General features: G+C 50.3%; 9 protein-coding genes across 9 annotated transcripts; 5 read left to right on the top strand and 4 right to left on the bottom strand.

Moving 5' to 3' along the window:
• Positions 1-100: 100 nt before the first annotated feature.
• Positions 101-3,554, bottom strand: N7446_001684 (sodium/calcium exchanger protein; the record flags this gene model as incomplete). The annotated part of the gene is given in 3 exon segments (XM_058510433.1): positions 101-2,441; positions 2,459-2,973; positions 3,045-3,554. 3 exon segments carry the CDS (start codon positions 3,246-3,248, stop codon positions 101-103), a joined length of 3,060 nt encoding a protein of 1,019 aa, XP_058375969.1. The 5' UTR covers positions 3,249-3,554.
• Positions 3,555-3,774: 220 nt separating this feature from the next.
• Positions 3,775-4,097, top strand: N7446_001683 (uncharacterized protein; the record flags this gene model as incomplete). Its single annotated transcript, XM_058510432.1, has 2 exons — positions 3,775-3,848; positions 3,896-4,097. 2 exons carry the CDS (start codon positions 3,775-3,777, stop codon positions 4,095-4,097), a joined length of 276 nt encoding a protein of 91 aa, XP_058375968.1.
• A 20-nt stretch (positions 4,098-4,117) lies between these two features.
• On the top strand, positions 4,118-6,476 carry N7446_001682 (condensin subunit BRN1; the record flags this gene model as incomplete). The annotated part of the gene is made up of 2 exons (XM_058510431.1): positions 4,118-4,462; positions 4,515-6,476. The coding sequence occupies 2 exons, from the start codon at positions 4,118-4,120 to the stop codon at positions 6,474-6,476; spliced, it is 2,307 nt and encodes a 768-aa protein (XP_058375967.1).
• Positions 6,477-6,833: 357 nt separating this feature from the next.
• Positions 6,834-9,018, bottom strand: N7446_001681 (uncharacterized protein). Its single transcript, XM_058510430.1, has 2 exons — positions 8,277-9,018; positions 6,834-8,223 (listed from the first exon to the last, which is right to left on the bottom strand). The coding sequence occupies exons 1-2, from the start codon at positions 8,760-8,762 to the stop codon at positions 7,189-7,191; spliced, it is 1,521 nt and encodes a 506-aa protein (XP_058375966.1). The 5' UTR covers positions 8,763-9,018; the 3' UTR covers positions 6,834-7,188.
• Positions 9,019-11,825: 2,807 nt separating this feature from the next.
• On the top strand, positions 11,826-13,624 carry N7446_001680 (C2H2 zinc finger protein; the record flags this gene model as incomplete). The annotated part of the gene is given in 2 exon segments (XM_058510429.1): positions 11,826-13,203; positions 13,215-13,624. 2 exon segments carry the CDS (start codon positions 11,826-11,828, stop codon positions 13,622-13,624), a joined length of 1,788 nt encoding a protein of 595 aa, XP_058375965.1.
• A 714-nt stretch (positions 13,625-14,338) lies between these two features.
• On the top strand, positions 14,339-15,179 carry N7446_001679 (uncharacterized protein). Its single transcript, XM_058510428.1, has 4 exons — positions 14,339-14,514; positions 14,568-14,657; positions 14,748-14,772; positions 14,900-15,179. Exons 1-4 carry the CDS (start codon positions 14,452-14,454, stop codon positions 15,112-15,114), a joined length of 393 nt encoding a protein of 130 aa, XP_058375964.1. The 5' UTR covers positions 14,339-14,451; the 3' UTR covers positions 15,115-15,179.
• Positions 15,180-15,326: 147 nt separating this feature from the next.
• On the bottom strand, positions 15,327-16,584 carry N7446_001678 (SRPBCC family protein; the record flags this gene model as incomplete). Its single annotated transcript, XM_058510427.1, has 2 exons — positions 15,327-15,937; positions 16,095-16,584. The coding sequence occupies 2 exons, from the start codon at positions 16,582-16,584 to the stop codon at positions 15,327-15,329; spliced, it is 1,101 nt and encodes a 366-aa protein (XP_058375963.1).
• A 238-nt stretch (positions 16,585-16,822) lies between these two features.
• N7446_001677 (Stk19 family serine/threonine-protein kinase) lies at positions 16,823-18,016 on the bottom strand (the record flags this gene model as incomplete). The annotated part of the gene is made up of 2 exons (XM_058510426.1): positions 16,823-17,412; positions 17,467-18,016. 2 exons carry the CDS (start codon positions 18,014-18,016, stop codon positions 16,823-16,825), a joined length of 1,140 nt encoding a protein of 379 aa, XP_058375962.1.
• Positions 18,017-18,545: 529 nt separating this feature from the next.
• N7446_001676 (putative alpha,alpha-trehalose phosphate synthase subunit TPS3) lies at positions 18,546-21,509 on the top strand (the record flags this gene model as incomplete). The annotated part of the gene is made up of 3 exons (XM_058510425.1): positions 18,546-18,568; positions 18,622-21,326; positions 21,379-21,509. 3 exons carry the CDS (start codon positions 18,546-18,548, stop codon positions 21,507-21,509), a joined length of 2,859 nt encoding a protein of 952 aa, XP_058375961.1.
• Positions 21,510-23,462: the final 1,953 nt, after the last annotated feature.

Genomic DNA, 23,462 nt, shown 5'->3' with positions numbered 1-23,462 from the left:
TTATCATCATGCAAGAAAACTATACGTTGCGTTTAAAAATGCAAAATCCAACGCCATAAACCAATCAATGGCCAAAAAACACCAATCACAAATAGCCAACTCAAGAAAGGAGCTCTGCAATGACATTGCCCAAGGTACTAACACACCAAACAAAAATAAGCCCCCAACCGATCTTCCGATCCATCTTCCAATTATTCAATGGAACGACAATCAAAAGACCAACAAGAATAACCAACAGCGATGCCCCGCTGATAACAAGAACCTTGGAGATAGCAATATCGTAAGTAACCCGCCCAGAACCAACGGCCTCGTTGTGTCTGGCGTTCCCGCTGTGGACGGTCATGTACAGCCCGCCCAGACCGATACCAAGGAGGATGTTGAGCATGGGCCCGCCGAAACAGGCGCTCAGGGCCATGACAGGGTATCCGAGTTTTGCGACTGTGATGTCGGCGACTAGGTCGCCGAGGGAGTTGCCGACGGCGAAGATTGTTAGGCCAAGGAGGGAGTCTGAGATGTTTAGGATGACGCCGATTGTTTTGAGGAGGGAGACGACTTCTGTGGCTATTGTTGCTATCCAGGAGATTGCGACCAGGAAGCCCAGGAGTGAGAGGAAGGGACGCCATTGGGCTGGGAGGGTGCGGGGTTGGGATTGGGTTTCTTGGGGGAGGAAGGGGAATGAGGTGCCTGCGCTTGGGGGTCGGGGGTTGTTTCGGCGGCGGGTGCTTAGTATCAGGGCTGTTAGGCAGATTGAGGAGAAGAGGAGGGAGACTAGAGACGGGAGGAGGAGGTTGCGGAGGTGGCGGTCTTCGTCCACGGTTGTCCAGGCTATGAGGACAGCGAAGAAGGGGCCTGTGAAGAGCTGGATTGAGATCAACCAGCGGTTCCAATCCTTTGCTTGGACGGGCATGGTTGCGGCCGCTGGTGGGGCAGCTGGGAGTTCGGAGTCCCAGCGTGGACGTCCACTGTGTTTGTGTGTGGACTTGCGGTGAGGATGTGCTGGTGCATTCGAAGCAGACCCAGCATGGTTATGTTCTATGGGAAGAAGTATTGGACTGTCGGCGGGAAGCCTCACTCTTGGGGAAGGGTTGTCCCCATCACCAACATCCTGGATGATCACTGAGGGCAGTGGGTCTGGGTCTACAGACTCTGGACCTTGAGGCTCAATCACTGGGACGGTGATAGTAAGCAGTAGAACGCTGGGAGCTGCAATTAGGCCAAGGAGTCGTTCCCAGATATTCTTGGATTTCCAGCCTGCCAGGGTCGGAAAGAGGGTACAACCGATCTGCTGGGGAGGGGGAATCGAGTCAGGCCACCATTTCCTTAGGAGTTTTCGGAAAGAAAGGCCTACATGAGCAAAGTCGTCATGTCCATCTTGGACTTGAAGCCGTTCCAAGGGGCTTGCTGGATTTGAGAGTCGAATGCTGGGTGGTCGTGGCGCAGAAGGGGGTAAATCGGTATAGGATGGGAAAGGCACTGAAGGGCTTTCTAGGCCAAAGCCAGAATGATAACTGTTTACAGTGCGACCACCGGGGGATACTGACATTGGGGAGCGTTCATTTGTTCCTGTGGCTTGATAATTGGGAGCCTGGAAAGCAGCTGAGGGGGCGAGGTGGTCTGGGGAGGCAGGACGTGAAACATCCGGACTTGGACTCAACGATGGATGTGTAGAATTCGAAGGAGAAGCCGTGAGCGCCATCTCAGTATCGATTCGAGGGAGCTGGCGAGCCTGCGGGGCGTTTTGACCAGGAGTATCCTCGTAAGAGGGCCCGCTCACGGTAAGAAGTGGACCTTGTTTTGGGCGGTGCTCCAGGATACTGGCGTCCAACTTCAAGCCATCGGCATCATTTGCCGACACAGCTCGAACCCGAGAAGAACCAGCTGCACTGTTAGGTGACAGGCGGTCGTTGGAACCGAATGGCCGACTGGCACGAGGATGGGAGGCCACTGAGCGCCTATCGAAATCTGACTCGCCGTCATCTGAATAGCTGCTTAAACTTATCGTCGGCTTGTGATGGGTGCTCTTGGATTTCTGGAGCGAACTAAGCACGGATTGAAACTCCAATGCACCGACAATACTAGCACGAATGGGGTTCATCGTGTTGCGTCTCGACTGCATGGGACGATATACGTGCATGTTGTCGCGAATCCCGGCTAAATACCGGTTCCGGGTTTCATCATCTTCGTTATCCTCTTCTTTCCAGAGAGGGACGACATCGGCGCGTTCCAAAAGATCGAAATCCTCCGTCGAGGCCCCGCGAAGTAGACTCCGTGACTCAGAGGCTACACCGGGATCATCATCCTCAGCCTCTTCAATTTCCAGCTCCTGATTGTCCGGTATGTGAAAATGGGCTCGCGCTGCGAGGTCCTCTCGTTCTTTCGGCGCTGCCGAACCAGATACCAGTGCCAGGTCACGACCATGACGACATAGAAGACGTAGAGACCTACCATCGTAGCGGACTCCCATACATGAAGCCTTCCATCAGCAAGCAGAATCATGCTGAACGAAATGGCAATCACAAAGTAGCCCACATCTCGGACGAAACTTCTACGTGCGACTTTGAACGGCCGGACCAGAGCCATAGAGCCCGCAACCACGGAGGTGATGAAAGTCGCAGCCCCGATCAGCTCACCAATCGCCAAACTTCCACTGTTCGACCGCATTGCGGCGAACGTAGAGAACACATCGGGACTCCCATTGCCGAATGCGAGGAAGGTCACGCCCGTGAGACTCTCGCTCAACCCCAAAATACTGGCCAGTGTGCTGAGATCAATACACAAGAAATCACTGGCTGCGATTCCAATAGTACTGAAGAGAAGGGATAGCCAGAGAATCAAAATCGTGAACGCCACCGGCTTCGCATCGGCCAGCGTGCAATAATAGAGTTGGAGGTAGGAGATCAAGCCATCCTCATGATCTGGACAGTTGGCGCGAACGAACGCGCATTGATCTCTCACCTTGCGAACTGAGCGGCACTACCGGACGTGGTACAAAGCATTAGCCCTTGGCGTCATCACACAGGGGAGTAGTTTGGAGGGAGTGGTACCTCTGGTTCGCCCTCTCGCTTGAAGAGGTTTGTCCCTGCCGCGGTACTCGGTTGAGCAAAAGATCCCGGCTCATTTCTCCCTGAAACGACTAGACTTGCTGTTGTTAGGACTGCGAACACAAGCAGCGTGATGTAGAATGGTCGGGTTGAGTATCGAGGTCTCTTGGGGACGGTAAGCTGCAGGAAGGGTGGCAGTTGATTCATTGTGGCGAAAAGGGCAGCATCATGAGACGCATAAGGACGTTATAGATCAGATTATACAAAAATTATCGACATTCGAGATCTCATGTAGACTCGAACAGGTGTTGATGCACTGCGGTGAGAGCGGTGATGTCAGCCTGGTGGGCCAATGCGCTTAGTCGGCTTAGTCGGATGGTTATCGCAGGACCGAAGTACATGTAACAGGCCGCAAATACGTATGTAGGATGACTGTAGATAGCAGTGAAGGATGATCAGCTTGAATGTACAAAAACAATGTCTGGAAGGCGTGAGAAGGAAATGAAGAACAGCCTGTTGCCTGCTATCTAGTTAACTTAAGTTAGGCTTTACATGGCCTTGGATATCAGGCAAAACATAACGCCCACGTGACTTCATGCGCCACTGGTCTCTCTGCCCTGCTGTATGTTTGTTTTCCCGACTTCCCCATTTGTTTTGAGTCGACATCAACCCCTCTCCATCAAACCTTCCATCCCGACGTTATCGATATCCCCCATAGGGGGCAACCGCAACCATGCCGCGTGTCGCAAACAAGATTCATCGCCGCTCCGGCGGCACTTCGACCCCTCATAAGAACTCGCCGGTCAAGTACGTACCTCCGGATGCTTGTCCTGACACTGAGCTGACCATATCAGAATACCCCTCAATGATGATATGGGCGAGAAGGCCGCGCGCAAGGAGGCCCGTCAAGCGCTGCATGATCGCCAGATGAGTCAAATCAAAGCCGCAGTCAAAACGCCTATGCCACCCCGCCGATACACCAGCTACAACCGTGAAGGGAGCGACAGTCCCGCGACCCCCGGGGATCTAGTCACCGTGGCCGTGAGAGCGATGTGAATGGTCGCGCAGTGACGCCGATGAAGCGCGTGCCCATCCTAGCCAATTTTGAGGAATGGATGAAGATGGCTACCGATAACAAGATCAATGCGAACAACTCCTGGAACTTTGCGCTTATCGATTACTTCCACGATATGTCACTATTGAAGGAAGGAGATGGTGTGAACTTCCAAAAAGCTAGCTGCACTCTTGATGGATGTGTCAAGATCTACACCAGCCGAGTGGATAGTGTCGCGACAGAGACCGGAAAACTTCTGAGCGGATTGGCTGATAGCCGTGACAAGAGAGGGCGTGGAGAGGAGGGAGAGGAGGGCGAAGAGGATGAGGAAGGTGAGGATGGCCAGCCTCGCAAGTCGCGCAAGAAGGTATGGTGTATATGGCATGGGACGTCACGGGATTTGGCTGACTGGTTTTTAGACACGCTCTCACGAAGCCACCCTAGCACCATCATTTGCCTCCCTGCAGCTGAAGAAGTTCGAACTCGAGTTTGCTGTGGACCCGCTATTTAAGAAAGCGTCGGCAGATTTCGATGAAGGAGGTGCCAAGGGCTTGCTCTTGAACCACCTTGCTATTGACGGTCATGGAAGAATCGTATTTGACAGCAGTGATGACGCCGTGGACGACAATGCCAAGACCGCCGAAGATGACCGCCAGGAATCTGCAGACCCGGAGCAGGAGACAGAGGACCAGCCGAAACCTCCCCAGCCAACAGCAAGCGAGACTTTTGAGAACAACACAGAGATCGACCTTGCTTCACTAGCAACCCAATTTTTCCCAGACTTGGACCGTCTCGGGGAACAAGATATTTGCCCATCACTCAAGAACCTGGACTTGGGTGATCCCAGTGGATCACTGGATCTTCCTCTCCTCAAGGCCCCAGAAGAATGGCGACAAGACAAGCTCAATGAGGATGGACACCCAGTTGATGATCCGTCTGGCATTATGCTGGATGATGACAACGCTGTCGGGTTTGATGATGATGATGGCACCCTGGCTGGCTTTGATCTCAGTGGGGACGCTGGATTCGGTGATGGAGGAGAGGTATGGGCTCGGGAAGCTGCTTTAGAACCGATGCTCAAAGTTCACCGGATGGATCACGATAATGCCGACGGCGAGGGCGAGGAGGGTGACGAGGATGCATACGCCATCTCGATGTCTCATCAGCCTAATAACCACGACCACGAGAATATTCTGAGCTACTTTGACAATGCGCTACAGAAAAACTGGGCTGGCCCAGAGCACTGGAAAATTCGCAGAATAAAAGAGCACGCAGCACCTAGCACTGCGGCACCCAAGCAGCGCAAGGAAAAGGAGCCTTTCGAAATTGATTTTGCAGCACCGCTCGATCCTGCTATTGCTGAGTTGATTTACACTCCGGCTAGCTCCAACTCCGCAGTCTCATTACCCAAGACGCAATGGAAGACGAAGGGTCGCAATCTGCTGCCGGACGACAAGCACTTCAATTCACGCAATCTACTTCAATTGTTCCTCAAGCCAAAGGCCAAGATGGGCTCGAAGAAGATACTAGGGAAGCGTCGTCGCCAGGATCTGACTTCAGGCAATGGTGATATGGACGAAGCGTTCTGGGCAAATCACAAGCCAGAGGAGAATGCTGGCGAAGAGGGTGCTACTGGTGCCTATGATGCAAACTTCTTTGCTGATGACGATGGCCTGGCTTTCCCTAACGGCATGGATCTCGACGACGATGATGACAACCTGCCATTTGCAGATGCTCGAGAGATGCTGTCGCCGCCTCCAGACGGTACCTCGGGCGCTACAGTCGAAGCAGGTGGTGCAACCGGCCTTAGTGCGCTCTTAAATATGGTCGGCGCCACACCTGGCCGACCCGGTGGTGGCTACGGTTCACAACTTGTCACGCAAGGAGGCCGCCGTGCACGCCCAGACTATGTGGCGTATGCCCGTGTTGCAAAGAAGGTCGACGTCCGACGTCTCAAGGTGGAGATGTGGAAGGGCATGGGCGAGCGGTTAGTTGACGCCGTCGACTTCGCATCAGCTTCACAACCCGGAGCTGTATCCAGCGACGCCCCACCCGAACCCGAGACAGAGGCCGAGACTGAATCAGAGGTCCCTATGCCCGCAACACCAAAGGCTGAAAGCCCCGAGAAACCTATGGATAATAAAGATGCTGGACGGTTACGGTTCACGCAGATCATGAACTCCCTAAAGGCCGTTTATCCCGCAGAGACGTTACGGGATATCAGTACCTCATTCGGATTCATTTGTCTTCTCCATCTTGCCAACGAACAAGGTCTCGTTCTTGAGAGCGATCTCAGTAAAATGGGTGCCAATGCTGCTACCCTAGAGGAGATTTTTGTCTCCAGGGATACACACGCTATCATAGAAGAAGGCGGAATGTGAGGCATTTTTCCCCCTTAGTTGCATGTACAGTTGGCTCCGGTAGAAGCACTATGATATGCATATTGATCATGAGTGATGGACAGGACGGTGTGACTTGATAGATTCTTGCGGCGTTTTGGTTTTGGTTTTTCCTGTTCGCAGTGAGCGGCGCTCTTGGTCTTTTCCTTTCTCGGTCTACTATTCTTTCAATTTGATGATTCAATTACTTCAAATATATCTGGGATGTAATGGTCTCTAATTTCCAGTAACATCGAAGTCAAAGAATACTGCTCTCAAACGGGTTTGTCATTCTTCTGCTTTTTTTTTTTTTTTTTTTTTGAATATAATGTGTGCATACTTTCTACCGAAGATCAAGCACTGGAAAATATGCAAATATGTATGTATAACTGCAATATAAAACCAATGGACTAAACCCAAAGATGAGAAGGAGAGTAATACACAAACGGTGTACGAAAGTTCAAATAGGTATCAATATCTTTCACCAAACTCCCACACGCCACAGGGTGTACATTATAGACTCCAAGATAAGGAGGACAGAAGAAAAAGGAAAGAGCAGAAATTTGCATGTCCGGTTTTGAAGCACGCCACATAAGACAGGTATTTTTCGGGTTTTCCGAGTTTTTTCTTAATGATTTGAATATTTTCTTGTTTTCAAAGGGGTTGCCAAGATCGAACCAAACGATAAATAGCATGGTAATAAAAAAGCATATAGTCATTCAAACTCATTTGTGTACAGCAGCCGGGAACGTCGGGCCCATGGGACTCCCATAAGCTCCAGGAATCGGCACAGCAGCGTAAGTCTGCTCACCGGGAGCACTGACATACTGAGACTGCGGAGCCTGGTGTTGAGGAGGCGGGGACGGCGAATGCGACTGACGAGGAGCGAACTCACCCTGCGCAGTCTGCGGCGTAGCCTGCTGAACACGAATAGGCGGGGGCTGCAGCTGGAAGGACGGAGTCGGACGTGTAGGCGAGACTGGCGAAGCGTATTGCGTCTGGGTAACCTGGCCCTTCTCGGCGGCCGAGTAAGCGTCGACAGGAGCAGCGGCGTAGAGGGGGATTTGGGCGGGTAGGAGCTGAAGCCTGCGAAGCCGGGCGTGTTCGGGGCAGATTGGAGACGAAGCTGGGCGAGGTAGAGATCTGAGCGGGCGTTATCGCGGGTATCCATTGATTTCATGAGCTTGCGCTTGCTCCAGATGCGGTAGAAGACTACGACGTAGATTATGATGATTAGGACTTCGATGACGACTTCGATGATTGCGCAGACTAGGCCCCAGTCTTGGAGGCGGCAGAGGAGGGCGTAGTCGACGCTGTTGTGGTAGATCTCTTCACGGGTGTTCTGGGCGCAGGACCATCCCCACATGTCTTTGTGTTCTCCGGTCGCCTTTGAGTGTTGGTAGATTGCTGCGCCGACGATCCACATTATCAGGTTGAAGGCGAAGAAGGCGATGGAGAAGCTTGTGTAGTAGACTGCAGCTTTCTCGGCGCGCTTGTGTCCGCCTTTGCGGTACGCCCAGAATACAATTAGACAGGCGACTAGGGAGACGCAGGCCATTCCCAGGAGGAGGTACTGGGCCCACGGGTTGGTACCTGCTGCCCAGGCTGGGAGGTTGTTACGAGTGGGAAGGCTCTTGGTTGCGTTAAAGACGGTCAATGTCACAGCTAAGAGAGATAGCACAATGAGACTGCAGCCAAAGCTGACGAATCTTAGGAAGACCTTTGCGATACGGACGCGAAGTTTGATTCTCTGGGGATGATGAGTAAGTTGCAATGATTGATTCCTCGGGGAGGCATTCTTACCAAATCTCGGGCGTTTTCCACTTCGGCCTTCTTTTCTTGCTTCTCGAGCATATACTCCTCACGGAAAGTTGGGCTAAGCGGGTTCAATGACTTGGCCGTCTGGGGTACCTTCAGGTCAGGTCTGAAAGGCGACATTGGAACCTGGTCATCCGCATGCTGAGCTGGGTTGTTGGCTGCAACATAACCGAAGCCGAGATCACCAACACCGCCACTCTGCGCCTGGGACTTGGGAGGATCGGCAAAGGGTGACCGACCAGCTTCCGTCCGTTCAATTGGAGAGTGGATGGATGTGGCCTCGGCGAATCGAGCAGTGCGTGGGCTCTTGAGCGACGCATTGCTCGTATCAGACGAGCTGCGAGTCTCTCGCACGGTGTGCTGTGGTGGGGGACCCATTGCGCTGTGATAGGAGCCGCGGGTGAGATCCGTAGGAACGACAGGCTCGTACGTCTGAGGGGAGTTGTTGTGGCTGTCGTCGAAGTTCGACATCGATGCGATAATCAACAGGCAAGGCGAAGAAATCGAACAATCACGCCAAGAGAACCAGCTCTCGACTTGGAATTCAAAGGGCTGACTGCTTGAAATGCAGACTCGTGGGCGAGCCAAGTTTTCAAAGGCACAGGTGGGTAGGACAACAGCTGAACTATATCAGAGTTGTAATAGATCACCGATATCGTGTGCGAGGCCTGCGTACACGATACAAAGCAGAGAGTCAGGAACGAAAAAGTGAAGACAGAGACTGAGAGCCATGGGCAGCTTGAATATCAATGCCGAGTGCATGGCATGAGAGGGGTTGAAAATGCAGGCTATTGATTCTCATCACTTGGGGGTCAGAGTAAGCGCCGCGATGGAATTAGTAGCAGCGGCCAGGGTCATGATTGGGAGATGCACAGCCAGTCGAGGCCTCTGCAAGTGCACTGTACCTCAAAGGCGTTGAGCGGGAAGTGTGACTGGCCAGCGAAGGTGATCAGCCAAGCTTGTCACAGTGGAGTGACCGACCAGTAAAAAGCTACAGTGGCCATGCTTGCTCCTCACGATGCATCTTCATCACCCCGGCCGGCGCTAATCCGCCGATCGTATGGCCAACCAGACCAACTGCAGAACCGCTCGAGTTTGGGAACGGAAGACCACAGGGCGAGGGATAATTATACCCGACAACCCTAGTGCAAGACCCAGTCACATATCCCGAATAAGGACCGTTGGATATCGGGAGGTTTGGGAATGCGGGAGGGAAAGGTCTGTGCGCTTGAAGCTATTCCTGCGAGTTGGTCACGGTGATAAGCAGTACTCTCCTCGCATATATTCACCTTCACCCCCAACATTTGGATTTTGGTGAAAGAAATCCTTGTTCCGAGTCTCAGTAATGTGAACTACTGTCGCCCCGCTACACGAGTACCACAGTTCCTGATTATTCGAGTCCCTTCGCCAATATCCCCCGCAAAGAATAGTTGAAACGACTACTTCAAGCCACCTGGAAACCCTGGAAGTAAGCAATCTATCCTTGGAACTATTTTAACTTTGCCAAGTTCACTTGTACATGACTGGCCTGGCCACATACTGCAGCGCTATCCCTTTTATAGAAGTATACAATCTGCTACCGACCTCTCTAGTGAATGGATCACGGCTATCTCTGGCTCCTGTGCCCTAATTATATCTAAATAGGTATATATGGCAGCTATTGGGTTATACCTGCCCTCTGTATTTCCAAGCGAAATGACGTGGCTGGACCTTTAATTATAGCCGAGGCAAGGCAACCCATTGTCTTATAGGATGTCATTAGTCATTATAAACAGAAGACTTTTCTACCCAGACTTGGCGAATCGGAGTCCGGAGATCGGTATGAAAGGGTTGGATAACGGGAAGACGATTCAAGGATGCCAGATGCCTGGGTTGAATGAGGGTTGACGAACAGAAAGGATTTTCTGCTCGTCAATGTGAACTATAGGCCAATCGACGCTGTCTACCGTTCTACTTTGGACGAAAAGGAAGAATCTCAGATGAAATTGTATCATTGGTGGGAAGGAACTATATACACCTTCGGTCGTAAGAGGAAATAAAAATAGTATCCACTTCGCAGTTCGAAGCATCTTGTTTCGCATAGACAGTTCTGTACATGTAAAAGCTGCACTTTACTCTAACCATGCTTCATATAATGTGTGAATACTTCGTAGAGCCAACTTTTATAATACAGTAGCCGCGCAGGTGGGTTCGCCGTCGAACTCAATCTATTGGGCACCGCAAGAGATTCAAGATAAAGTTTATAAATGAAAAAATGAATGAATTTAAACACTTTCGCAATGGGATCGCTGAGTTATCAAAGTATGGGCCCAAGCGATGCTACAACCCCTGACAAAGTGAGAGAATGGGTACATCTGCAAGCCAATTTCCAGGGGCGGATCGAGGTATAAATGACGCATATTCAGGTGGGTGATACATGCCATGCATAATCAATCGTGGCTTGGCAACATTGACGTGGTTAGGCAAGGGGAGAACATGAAAGCGGAAATCACAGCCACTGACTGTATACTCCGTATAGGCTGATAATTCTGGCGGAACCAGTCAGATCTACACTATTTTTGGAGTGGAGATGACAGGAAATGAACCACTGGACACAGCGTGGCCCACCATGGGGCTGTAGATCGCCTAGTACCTGAAACATGGCGCAGTCGATGTGTTGGGCCTTTCTATTAGAGTCATAGGCTATTGTTGTACTGTGTAGGTAGTATGGACGGGGTGCATTCTGTAACATATAAGAATGTGGCCAATTGTCTCCACTTGATCCATTGATCCAATTGGTAACCTGTTAAGGAATTCGTGTCATCTGGGTTGATTGTTCCTCTGTACTCCGTACTCGTACATTTTATATTTGTATTGGAGCCTATTCATAGGTGACATCACCTCTTGCTTTGGATGTGTGGTGGCAATGGAGACGAACACCGAATACCGGTTTGGACAATGACCTCATGTTTCTTTTCCGTTAGGTCCATTGCCTCGACTGTGCGCCCAGTATACTCAAAAGTGTAAGTGTAAGTGTAAGAGAAGAAGAGAAGAGGACAACTGGAAGAGAAGTGTCAGCCGCACCTCGTGCTAGACCCACAGCCACATAGCGTTAGCCTTCTACACAGCCTCAATCATAGGTACTGGGTACCTGATAATTTATTGCAGTTACATATATAACTAAGTACCTGGTACTTGGTTTCCTCAGGGTTCATTTTTCCAGAGCCTCGACTCCTCCCCACGTATCCCCTGCCGTGCCCAGTTTCTCTTCTGAAATCTGTACTTGTCATAGCCTGGGGCATTTACTTTCCCTTTCTCTCTCTCTTTTGGCGCCTTTCTATACTTTCGCTCTGATCTCCCTTTAACCGTGAGCTGGGATTCGGTGGATCTTCCACAGTGAAGCTGAAACCACTCGTCAGCTTGCGCCACACTCAGAACGCCCCACACGCCCTGGTCCTTCGTTGCCTTCCCCCCCAACCTCTGCTTTTACATCCTCAAATCCCCGAACTGGATGAAAGTGAGTTCCTTTGATCCCCTCTGCTTGGCATATCTAACATGGCCTTCGAAGTAGTCGCTCTGGCTCGTCCACCCTTCGAGGGCGCAAAACATCCTTTCTCCATGGCGACGTTGATGTCGAACACCGAGCCTGTCGCCGTGTCCAACCTATCTGGAAACTCCATCGCTAGAACTGAGCCTCTTTCTATTTTCAAATCCCAAAGGCCCGACAGTCTGAGCTCCATTGCCAGCGCCGGTCTCCACGTGTCGCGATCGAGAGACCAACTACCTCCGATGACGAGCCCATCAGCAGTACCGGCGGATCGGCCGGAGCACGACAAGGAAGCTGAACGAAACAGCTCGCAGGTTGCCCGGGAGGCCTTAGGTGCAAGTGAAAAGTCGCCAGGCGCCCCAATCCACGATCCCTCCGTCCATGCATCCCCGGAACAGATGCAAGTCGACTCACACGCGACCGAATCACCATCGGACCCATACGGATCAAACGATCACCATCACAATTCACTTATGCACTCTTCTACCGTTGCTAGTCCTGGTCCTATTGAAGAATCGACGTCGCAGGACGAAGATCGACGCCCGCGCGATGACTCCGAGATCGACCACGATGGCAAAGCATTCTCTTATCCGATGCCCACGGGCAATATTAATGACCCGCGGCGTGGATTGAGTCTCCCAAATGCAGGCTATAACAGAGGCAGCCCTCGCTCGCCGTCTGCGAAGAAACACCGCTGTCCTTACTGCTCCACAGAATTTACCCGGCAACATAATCTCAAGAGCCACTTGCTCACGCATAGTCAGGAAAAGCCATTCGTGTGTCAAACCTGTCAGTCGCGTTTCCGGAGATTACACGACTTGAAGCGCCATACAAAACTGCACACTGGCGAACGACCCCACATCTGTCCCAAATGTGGCCGTCGTTTTGCTCGAGGCGACGCGCTTGCTCGGCACAACAAAGGCCAGGGAGGATGCGCTGGTCGACGTGCGAGCATGGGCAGCTTTGCGGATGATGAATACGGAGACGGTGGTGCTGGTCCGGACGACATGGATGGGCTGATGTATACGGCTGAGCCGGAGCGTATGGACGAAGAAGACGAGCGACGCCTGATGCCGAGTATTCGAAAGCATGAGGCAGAGAACGTGGCTCCGTCTGATTCACTCCAGTCTCGTCAGTCAAACACCTACCCGCCCATCGCAGCTAGCCGCCCCAGCCATCTCTTCCCACCCCCGGCTAATCACGGTGGCTCAGGCGCGTCTACATCGACCTCGCAGGCTGGAAACTTGACTTTCCCACCCGCAGGTCACGCTTCTGGCTCGACTATATTCACTGCAAACAACATCAGTGACAGCCCAAAGCCGTTGTCCCCGGGTGCTCTGTCATCGCAACATGATACTGCACCGCCACACCGCGCACACTCACCCGGTATGGGACAGTCCTTGCCACACCCGCAGTCCTCTTTCGGGCGAGCGAGTTCATCATCAAGCCACGCACCGACCCTGGGTCTCCCCTCCCGCAATCAGGAGTACCCCAGCTTCCCCCGCCGCCGGGGATGACCTCCCCCGATGGTCGATTTGGCTTGCAAGCGGCAACTAAGCACACTCCTTCGCACAGCCATTCTAGCACCCACAGCATATCTGCTCTCAAGGGACCCGATGGGCTTGAAGTCAACTCAAATGACGCCAACCAAGTCGATAAACTTTGGTCGTATGTCCGAGGAATGCACGAAGAACTGAACGCCTTGCGTGCTGAAGTTTCTACCCTACGGGCACATATCGCCTCGTCCAATCTATCAGCACCCCCGGCCCCGGTCGAAGTGAACATGAACAATACCGGACCACGGTAATCTGTCTACGTGTGACTTTAATGTGTATGATATGGCTGGTCACCAGTGTGAACTGGCCGCTATTCACCCTCTCTTTCTCCACTTTGTTGATACGTTCCACCCATCTGGGTCTGAACCTGATGCCTTTATGATCACCATTCCGACAGTTCCGGCTTTGGTGTTATACATTCCCTTCCCTCTTTTCCTTTTCCTTTTCCTTTATCATCTATCCCTTTTATCTGTTGGAGTCTTATACTCTGGACGTCCTTCCGTTCTAGCCTACTTTTTTATATTCATTGGAGAGAGCTACACAGTGTCTCCATTTCTTTTTTTTTTTTTTCTCTTTTTCCTCTTTTGAATGACCGAAGGAGTTTGGCGCCCCAAAATGGGCTGATATCTCGATGGACTGGAGAATACTCCTCGTTGGACCACCAGGATACCAAGGCACCTCGTGTCTTGGGCGACTCTCCAAAATGGAGTTGGTGATTGCATTGGAATACTTGTGCATGGATTACGCTGTGTTTGGAGTCTTATATTTGTTGCGCTATTTCCTTCTTAAGTAGTGATAATATACCCTATATTTGAAGATCAAGTTTACAAGTAATTTTATCTCTCGTTTCAAGTTCTAGGTGAATCAATGAGAGTCATATTGCCATTCGCACGTTAGTGTGGACCTCGGACAACTCCACCTTCACCTCCACACGGCCCGAAATTAAGCCGAGGCACCTCGTCATTAATTAAGCTCTGTTCCGCTCTGCATCCTATCTGCAGACAACAGAGTACCCTGTCCAATACCTCATTACTGCACATAGTCCCGTATACAGCGTACCACTTCCAATATCTAAACAATGTCTCCCTCCCTCCTCCAAGCATCCGCTGCATCCTTCGTTCTCCTCTCTATAGGACATACGGTACTAAACAACCTAACCCCCTTTCACAACCTTGATGTTGATTCCTTTATCAGATCAATGGCAGACAGTGGACCTCAGACCCCCGATTCAGGGCCATCGCAGGAACAAAGCCATGGGCTAGTGGGACTGTAGGATGGTATCAGGTACGTCCAAGATTCTTTCCTATATCGACATGACATCACATACCAAACCATAAGGGATATCTAATTCTGATAATCTATGAACTATAACAGGGAAGTGCATTCTTCTTCTTGACTGGTATGTTTCCTTCCTTACACGCTTCCATCCTTCTATCTTCCGAACTCTAGTTACCTTACCTCCGTGGTTTGGTTATTGTCAATTCAAACCAAATAACTTACCTAACCATGTAACTTCATCTCTATAGGTCTACTACACTACCAATGGTCTCGCGACCCAACAGCCCTCCAAGACCCAATTAACAAGGCTATTGCCGGTATCGTTAATGTACTGCTTTGGTCTAGTTCGGCTTGGTATGTTAAGCACGGTATTAAGGATAATGCTTGGGCTGTGGGGTTGTCTGCTGTTTTGCAGGCTTGGGGGTTGTTCAGGCTATTCTGTGAGATATGTTTCCATATCTAGGTTTTCGGGCATATGCCTGTGGGAGGTCTCCTACAGAGATATCCTAGTCAATTACTATTTTTCTGTGCATTCTGTTGAATTCTCGTAGTTGCTGATTTCATTGTGTTCAAAGCTATCCAGCCCGGACTACGTAGTCAATTGCCTGGATAAAGACAAGATTCACGGAACCTAAGTCCGGCACAGATCTTCTTCATCCGATCCTCTTCCCTTCCTCAGCGCTCCTCCTCATGTTTCTCCTGTCTCACATCCCTCACCCTCCTTCTCTTAATAACCCACCCAATAAACAACCCAACATCAGCAACAACTGCCTTAGGAATACCCCCAAGCATCCAACTTCGCTGTACCCACCCCGGAATCTTCCCCCCAGCATCCGAAGTCGTAGCCATAGTCCACTTTACCCGTCTCCCAGTCGAACTAGCAGGCGTATTCAAAGTTGAAGGCGTAGTAATCCCCAGCTCACCTCCACCTTCACCCACACCCTCGCCCTGGCCCGATATAGACATAGATCTACCAGTAGGCAGAACAAGCAACTCAACCCGCTCAATACTAGCATAATGGGCAAAGACTGTGCGAGGCGGGATATTGCTAGTGATTCGTGAATAGAGGCCATGGTATTGATAATCGACAAATGCGGGGTTAGGCCCGGGATTGTCTATGGAGTAGGGGACTTGGATTGTTATGAAGCCCTCTGTTGGGTGGCGGGTGTTTGGCGTGTTGTGATCTGGCGCGAGGAGGTTTTGCGTTGTGGCTGATATGGTGAAGGATAGGAATGCCCGTGGATGGATTAGGCGGCTTGGGTTGAAGGTGTGAATTATTAGGAATACTGGGTGGGGTTGTTAGTTAGGTTTTGCTTTGGGGTTATATACATGTAGATGTGGGATGTTCAGTGGAATGGGGAGAGTGAGAGAGGAAAAGGGAAGGAGTAGGTAAATGGTTAGGGGAGTTGATCTGGTTAATCGATCGTGAATCAGTCAACTTACACTGGACGTCAAACTGCTTGTACCGCGTGTTCTTGATATTGATATCCTGATCCAGATGATCATCCTCCCCTTCCGCCCAATTGAAAAGCTGCACCACACGCGTCACACTAGGAGTATACTCCATCTCATGATAAGCATGGTCTTGATGCAGCCCATTCTGGAACTCTTGCCAGGTGGCAGATCCATTGCTGCGACTTGAATCTTCATGTTCACTTTCGCGAGAGACCCAATATTCCTTTTGAGCATTAGGGTCGCTATGCAGGGGTGTTCGCCATCCCTGGCTCAGCTTGACTTTTGCATCTGATGGGGGAGACTTGCGCAGCTTCGATTCTGCTTTGAGGTCAGACGGGAGACTCTCCAGGATTTCATGTGCTTCTTCGAGAGTGGCACGAATGTGCTCCTGTAATGGGCGGCTGGGGCCTCCTGTTTCTAGATCTGGGTGGTGGGGGAGGCTGGTGATTGGGTGGGGTTGTAGTTGGATTATTGGCATGATGAACTGTTTGATGGTTTGATTCGGAAAGGGGTATTGCTAATGATGTTGGAGGTGGCTTGCAAAAGTAGAGTGATCGGCAAATGTTTGTGGATTTTATATTTCACTGTAGCAAGCAGATCACGTTGTCTAGCGCGTTGGAACGCCTTCTAAAACTATTTGAACGTGACTTGTTACAGAATGCAAAAACTATAGTATCACGTGGATAAGCAGTATGTGGCATTTATAAAGCTCAATACTATAAAGAACGGATCCCAGGTCCTACGCTACCAGTCTCAAAGATCTCTACTAGTCCCGCGCCAAGAGCTTCTTCTAGCGCCCAGCGGAAGTGCATTCCATATAGCTCCTTCCACTTCTTCGTTTTACCGGGAAGAATGCCAGCAAACTCACCGCGAGCTCGCTTGGCAAGATGGAAGCTCTTTTCAGTCTCGACAGCTCCATCCCACCTGTCTTTCAACAGGCCTAGAGGGACTTCGCCAGAAGCAGATCTCCGGAGTAAAGCTAGCAGGTGTGCGCGACCAGATCCTAGTAGGCGAAGATAGGTCCCGGTATTAGGAAGAGATAGGAAAAGGGTTGCAGCACGCGCCTGGGCATCTGACTGCACAGGGCGCTCAGTCTTGGACTGAGTAGATTCTTTCCGACTGGCTGATGAAGCTGCCGAAGTAGGCAAATTGGGAAGAGAGGCAACGCTCAACGACCCTTGTGTGAATGATGATGATGAGACAATGAAGCCAGCACGAAGCAATGCCCTATATTCATCAGTCGTAAAGACCCCCTGCGATATCGCCGAGGAGGTCCCCATGCGTTTTAAAATATCAAGGAACTTCTCTAGAAAGGTGTTAATTGTCGTCTCTTTGAATCACCATAATACTGAATACTGACCCTTGGTTGGGGCGTCTAATAGAGCGCTTCCCTGTACCAGCTTCTCCCAGTCCTCTGCTAATACCAGGCAATCACCCAGCCCTGCCGCATCATTGCCTCGACCAGGAATAATGAGTCGCCGAACCTGGCCCGTCTGAACCAAATCGACAATCTCCCTTTCCACATGCGTTGGTGCATCCAGAAGAGTATGAACGTGGGCTACTGAGGCGAGCGGCGGCAATGATCGGCGTAAGTTGAGAACTTCTGCGATCCGAGTGCTATTCATGCCAGCTCGCTGGGGGAGCTCCTCAAATATACCATCGCGGATATATTGAATAGCTTCTAGCACATTCTGCACCGGTGCAGTCTGCGAAATGTAATGCGACCCACCTAAATCTGGAAGCGGATCATCCAAACTCAGATCGGCAGTCGCAGTCGACTTCAAGCTGCTGGCCCCAGATGGAGGCTTGCGGCGTGCATGAGCGGCAAAAGGTGAGGCACGAGGCCTGGTGGCAGAGGACTTTCGTTTCTTGACGCCAGATACCGGAGCAGAAGTGAGGCGTAAGGTCATGGCAGGGATGAACGACTCAGGTCCTGGACTGATTGGAAGATATTACCTCATGTCAGGTGACTACTTAAGAGTTTCCGCCAATCACGGGCCAGCGGCCATACTTCAGTAATGGTAATACCGTACGGGAATACCCGGCAGCGCATCAAGTGGTGGAACTCGGTATGAGTCCGTAAGCTGCGGTCATACTCTCATCACAGCTCTGTTGGGATCTTCCTTGGTTCTGCAACTATTCAGAAGAATCCAGTGTTTTCGTGATATCAACAGATTTGCCGTCTTGTGTTTGTTGCACTGCAAGGTCTGGGGAAACTTGCTTGTTCAGCCCACTGCGCTTTCACATGACGTAGCCATGAGAGAACACATCGTGTAACTCTTTTTTTTTTCCTCTCCCTCTACCCCCAATTGCTAGATCCCCTAAGCTGCCATTCGTTATTCGCTTCGCATTTGCTTTCTCTATTCTTATTACCTTAAAGCTCATTCTCTGGTGTTTCAACCCTCAACCTTCTGTCCGGCCGGGCTCGAGTCGATCACCATGACCGTCTTTATTGCATCCCTGTATGTGGCCCTCTGCTAGCCCGTGTCTCATTACTGACCTGTGCATATGCTAGCTTCCTGCCCTACACGGTCAACTTCCATGTCAATAATGAGCGCAACCGATCTCCCCCAATCGGCCCTCCATCCGCGGACCCCACCGTCGATGGAATCAGTCCCATCCCCAATGCCGCGGCGAGCTTGTTCGAGAAGAATAATCCAACAAAAACACCTGGAATGACCCCTGGTGCCACCACGGATCATGAGCGCATCTTCGCTTCCAGTGTAGCTCAGGCGGAGCAAGACAAGAGCGGGTATCCGTTTCCTTCGGCTACTGGGCCTGAGAACCGGCTTCTTACAGAGAGCGAGGGTCATTCACCAGCATGGGGAGCTACCACTTCCCTAATCCAGCCAAAGGCAAAGCCGCTAGTTTCCCCGTCACCTTCTATCCTTAAACACCAGGATCCCCCTCTCGCCAAGGAACCAGTCTCATCGCGCGCTCCCGATACCCAGGCCGCCCCTCCATCGGGACAGAGATGGACTCAATTTGCGAACCGAAAAGTGTCATTTTCCAAGGCCGAGTGGACAATCGAAACTGCTGAGCAGGGAAATGGTGGTTTGCGAAATGCCGTGCGATCTGCAACGGATGCTGGGTTCTTGGATCAGATGATGTGGGTAGGCACCTTGGGGATGCCGACTGATGCCTTGGCAAAGTACACCTGGCAAGATATCGCAGAGAAACTGGAGGATGAGTACGGGTCGTTGACTGTTTGTGTGAGCGACGGTGACTTTGATGGTCATTACACACATTTCTGCAAGACCATTCTTTGGCCAGTATTCCACTATCAGATTCCGGATAACCCAAAGAGCAAGGCCTATGAAGATCATTCCTGGGTCTATTACGTCAAGCTTAACCAGGCATTTGCCGAGCGGATTGCGAAGGACTGGAAGCGTGGCGATTCAATTTGGGTTCAGGATTATCACCTGCTACTAGTTCCAGCTATGCTTCGCAAGCTGTTGCCAGATGCGCAAATCGGGTTCTTCTTGCATATTGCTTTCCCGTCATCGGAAGTTTTCAAGTGTTTGGCTCCCCGAAAGGAACTCCTCGAGGGTATTCTGGGTGCCAATCTTATTGGCTTCCAGACAGATGAATATTGCCGACACTTCTTGCAAACCTGCAGTCGGATCCTTTGCGTGGAAGCGACGCCTGAAGGTATCCAGTTGGAAGACCGGTTTGTCAACGTGGGTACGTTCCCTATCGGCATCGATCCAACTTCTTGGGACAAGCGCCGTCAATCGACAGACGTGGAACGCTGGGTTGATACAATCTCGGAACGCTATCAAGGAAAGCGTCTCATCGTTTCGCGCGACAAAATAGATTCTGTCCGAGGCATTCGCCAAAAGCTTCTCAGCTATGAGCTTTTCCTAAACACATACCCGGAGTGGGCTGATAAAGTGGTCTTGATTCAAGTCGCAACTAGCACTACGGATCAGCCTGATCTAGAGGCGACTCTCTCTGATATTGCTATGCGGATCAATTCTATGCACTCGACTCTTGCCCACCAGCCCCTTGTTTTCCTTAAACAAGATCTGGCTTTCCCACAATACCTTGCCCTAATCACTGTGGCGGATGCTTTAATGATTACCAGTTTGCGCGAGGGCATGAACTTAACCAGTCACGAATTTGTCTATTGCCAGGACGGCCGGTACGGTGACAAGGCATATGGTTCATTGATTCTTAGCGAGTTCACTGGAAGTGCATCTGTCTTTGAAAACCATGCTCTTTTAGTCAACCCTTGGGATTACCGTCAGTGCTCCGAAGCAATTCACACGGCCTTAAGTCGTGATGAGAAAGAACGGAAGCAGGTCTGGGAGGAATTGTTCCGTGCAGTCTTACAAAACTCCACTGCCAACTGGGTTAAATCGTTCAATGAAACTCTTGCGCGGGTCTGGAACGAGCAGTCGTCACGAGAAATTATGGCTGTCCCACGACTGTCTGTATCTCGACTCACCGAACAGTATCGCCAGTCGAAACGACGACTCATGATCGTTGACTACGAAGGCACACTAGCCTCGTGGGGATCCCCGCGGAGCATCATTTTGACCACCCCGCAGCGTGCAATCACTACTCTGACCGAGTTGACCGATGACCCCGCGAACGTGGTCTACGTCATGAGTTCTCGTATGCCCGAGGAGATGGAACGTCTGTTCCGACAGGTCAATAACCTGGGCCTCATCGCCGAGAACGGATGCTTTGTGCGCGAACCACAATCTGATGTGTGGACTCATCTCGCGGATAAGTTACACGTCAAAGCATGGAAGGAATCAGTATCCAACATTCTGGCTTACTTCCAGGCTCGGGTGGAAGGCAGCTGGATCGAGGAGCGCCACTGCTCGCTGGTCTTCCATCACGGATCCGCAGAAGACCGTCACATTGCTGCCCGCCTCGCTGCTGAGTGTGCAGGAAACATCAATGATGCGTGCGCTAACCAAGGCGTGCATGCCATTCCCGTCGAGGGTGCTTTGATTGTGGAAACCACGCATACTAACAAGGCATCTGCGGCGGCGCTGGTTTGGAAGTGGTTCCTTGAACACGACGAGAAATCCAAAGAAGCCGCAAAGCCTGATTTCTTGCTTGTTATCGGCGACAATCGTGAGGACGAGCCTGTTTTCCGGTGGGCCAACAAACTGCAACGCTCCAAGGCTGTCGAATACGCCATGACCGTCACCTTGGGCTCACGCAGCACCGAGGCGAAGGCGACCCTGACTCAGGGTGTGACCGGTAGGTTTTCACTAGTATTCTCTAGTGTTACAGTTATCTAATTTTTTTCTAGGTGTCCTTTCTTGTCTGCAACGATTGGCTGCGCAGGGCCCGGGGATGGAGCATCACTGCCACTGCGACAGTGATGTGACAAGTTACTTGATGACTCGCCTTGGTTTTGAGGATGTTAAGACGCGAAGATGAATACATGGAGATATCCAAAAGGACCGGAGTTTTGTTTTTATCTTTTGGAACATGAAATGCTGGCATCCCTCTCCATTCGGTACTTTCTTTTTTCTGCCATGCTATATATAATTGAAGGCTTTACATACTTTTATCTGTTGTATCTGTTGTTGGGCATCATTTTCTCTAATCCCATCATATTGATCCTATTACAATATAAATGTGGGACCATACAAAACAGTTCGGTTTAAAAAGGTGCAATGGCTAGGACGGCTAGCTATTCTGTGATGGTCAACCACGTCTGTTTGAGCTGCTACATCCGGACCGCCCATAAGCTATGTCCAGTAGCTACCTAGATGCTTATCTCAATATAATGTAACAATTACTATTCCCAAGACAAAGAGCTTTCGCCCACTCCAAGTCACTGAGTCCCTCTATACAGAGCCTCGGGGAGGAAAGTGTAAGAAACAAAAGGTATTATCCTCTCCTTTCATGTCTTTGTCAAAATAAGCAGGTTACGAAAAAAACAATGATCCTATTAAGCTCATTGAGCCATAATATTCGATCAAGAAATTTGAGGTATTGCTCGAGTATAAAAAGGAGAAGTCCACGCCAAATGAACATCACCATCACACAAACAAATATCCTCTCGGAACATCGAACACAAACCTAAAACCAGCCTATTTCTAAAGCATCGCAGCAATAACAAAAATGGTGAACTGCCCGGCCGCCCCTCCCCGTCACCGCGTGACTCCCCGATGCATTATAAACGGACATGTAGTTGAGTGTGAGAAGCACCCACAGACTTACTACAGCCCGGTAGCACATGCCTCAAGTGCCAACATCAGGCAAACCATCCAGAAAAGAAGGACCAAGATGACAAGAAGGAAGGGGAGAAGTAGGTAGAAGAACTTGGTTTCTTCGAATCTACTTCGTCTTTGCTTTCATTCGAGTCTCCTCCGTTTTGCCTTGGGTCTTGGTGTACATGGTAAGTTACAGCACTTATTATATTCAACTTTGAAGTTTATCTTTGTTTGATCATTGCTACAGGCCAGAGAAATTTCGAAAAAAAAAAAAAAAAAAAAAAGGTAAGTTATAGCGCTTACCATGCTCGCCTTTGTATTATTATAGATTGATTTTCCTTACTACCAAACCAACAAAAAAAAAACCCCCCAGAAAAAAATTTGAAAAAAATTTGAAAATCCAATTATATGTGCATTTAGTTACTTCCTCTTAGATTCTAAGTAATGCCCGACTGCTTATAAGATAACTTTCTAGGTACTGAAACCGCTTCGTAATTCATAGTTGACTTAGTGGGCTAGATCAAGTTTGGATGCCTTTAAAATACCACCGCTAAGCAGGTTCCCGGACAACGCACTTTAAAGGAACCTAGGTAAGATATTGAACTAAATTTCCTGTTAGTGTAGAACTCGGAGCACCAGTCATACCACCCACCTCCATCATATGCTCAGCATAGAAGCCAGTTTTTATCAGCACCACTTGATAAATCGAATAACAGTGGCGGAGCAAACATCCTTTGTCGTGCTTTCCGTGGATACTAATCAGCCAATTCCTTTTTCGAACATTCACACTTAAATGTGGCAGGGAAAACCGGGCCCACTTATCTAAAGCCTAGACTCTACAAGCAAGATATACTGGTTTCAAACTACGGGAACACGATGGAGCAGAGGGGAGAACAGCCGACTCGCAGGGTTAAACTTGAATTCGGATATCTTGTCAAATTTGCAAGGTGTGGATGGAAGGGAGCAGAACCCGAAGCCTGAGATCCGTCATTATGATGCTTACCATTGAATCTCTTCTGATTGGAACATCATCCCAGCCAAAAGACCAGGTTGCCATCTCTTACATTACTATCATATATATATTTATATTACGTCAGTATGATCTTGCCCTAGAACGAGTACAGTCAACTCTCGCTTATACCACAGCATACTATCCAAGCCAAACTACGTG

The sequence above is a fragment of the Penicillium canescens genome, assembly GCF_028828765.1.
Source record: "Penicillium canescens strain IBT 15451 chromosome Unknown utg000002l_segment0_segment0, whole genome shotgun sequence".
NCBI lineage: Eukaryota > Fungi > Ascomycota > Eurotiomycetes > Eurotiales > Aspergillaceae > Penicillium > Penicillium canescens.
The sequence above is the reverse complement of the archived record's forward strand: the minus strand, read 5'-3'. Positions and strand labels throughout refer to the sequence as shown.

Excerpts from the sequence above, each read along its gene's own strand:
- N7446_001681 (XM_058510430.1), bottom strand. The coding sequence starts at position 8,762 with ATGTCGAACTTCGACGACAGCCACAACAACTCCCCTCAGACGTACGAG. Across the intron at positions 8,224-8,276 it reads TGGAAAACGCCCGAGATTTG|AGAATCAAACTTCGCGTCCG; the intron begins GTAAGAATGCCT and ends CATCATCCCCAG.
- N7446_001679 (XM_058510428.1), top strand. The coding sequence starts at position 14,452 with ATGTCTCCCTCCCTCCTCCAAGCATCCGCTGCATCCTTCGTTCTCCTC. Across the intron at positions 14,658-14,747 it reads GGACTGTAGGATGGTATCAG|GGAAGTGCATTCTTCTTCTT; the intron begins GTACGTCCAAGA and ends GAACTATAACAG. Across the intron at positions 14,773-14,899 it reads TGCATTCTTCTTCTTGACTG|GTCTACTACACTACCAATGG; the intron begins GTATGTTTCCTT and ends TCATCTCTATAG.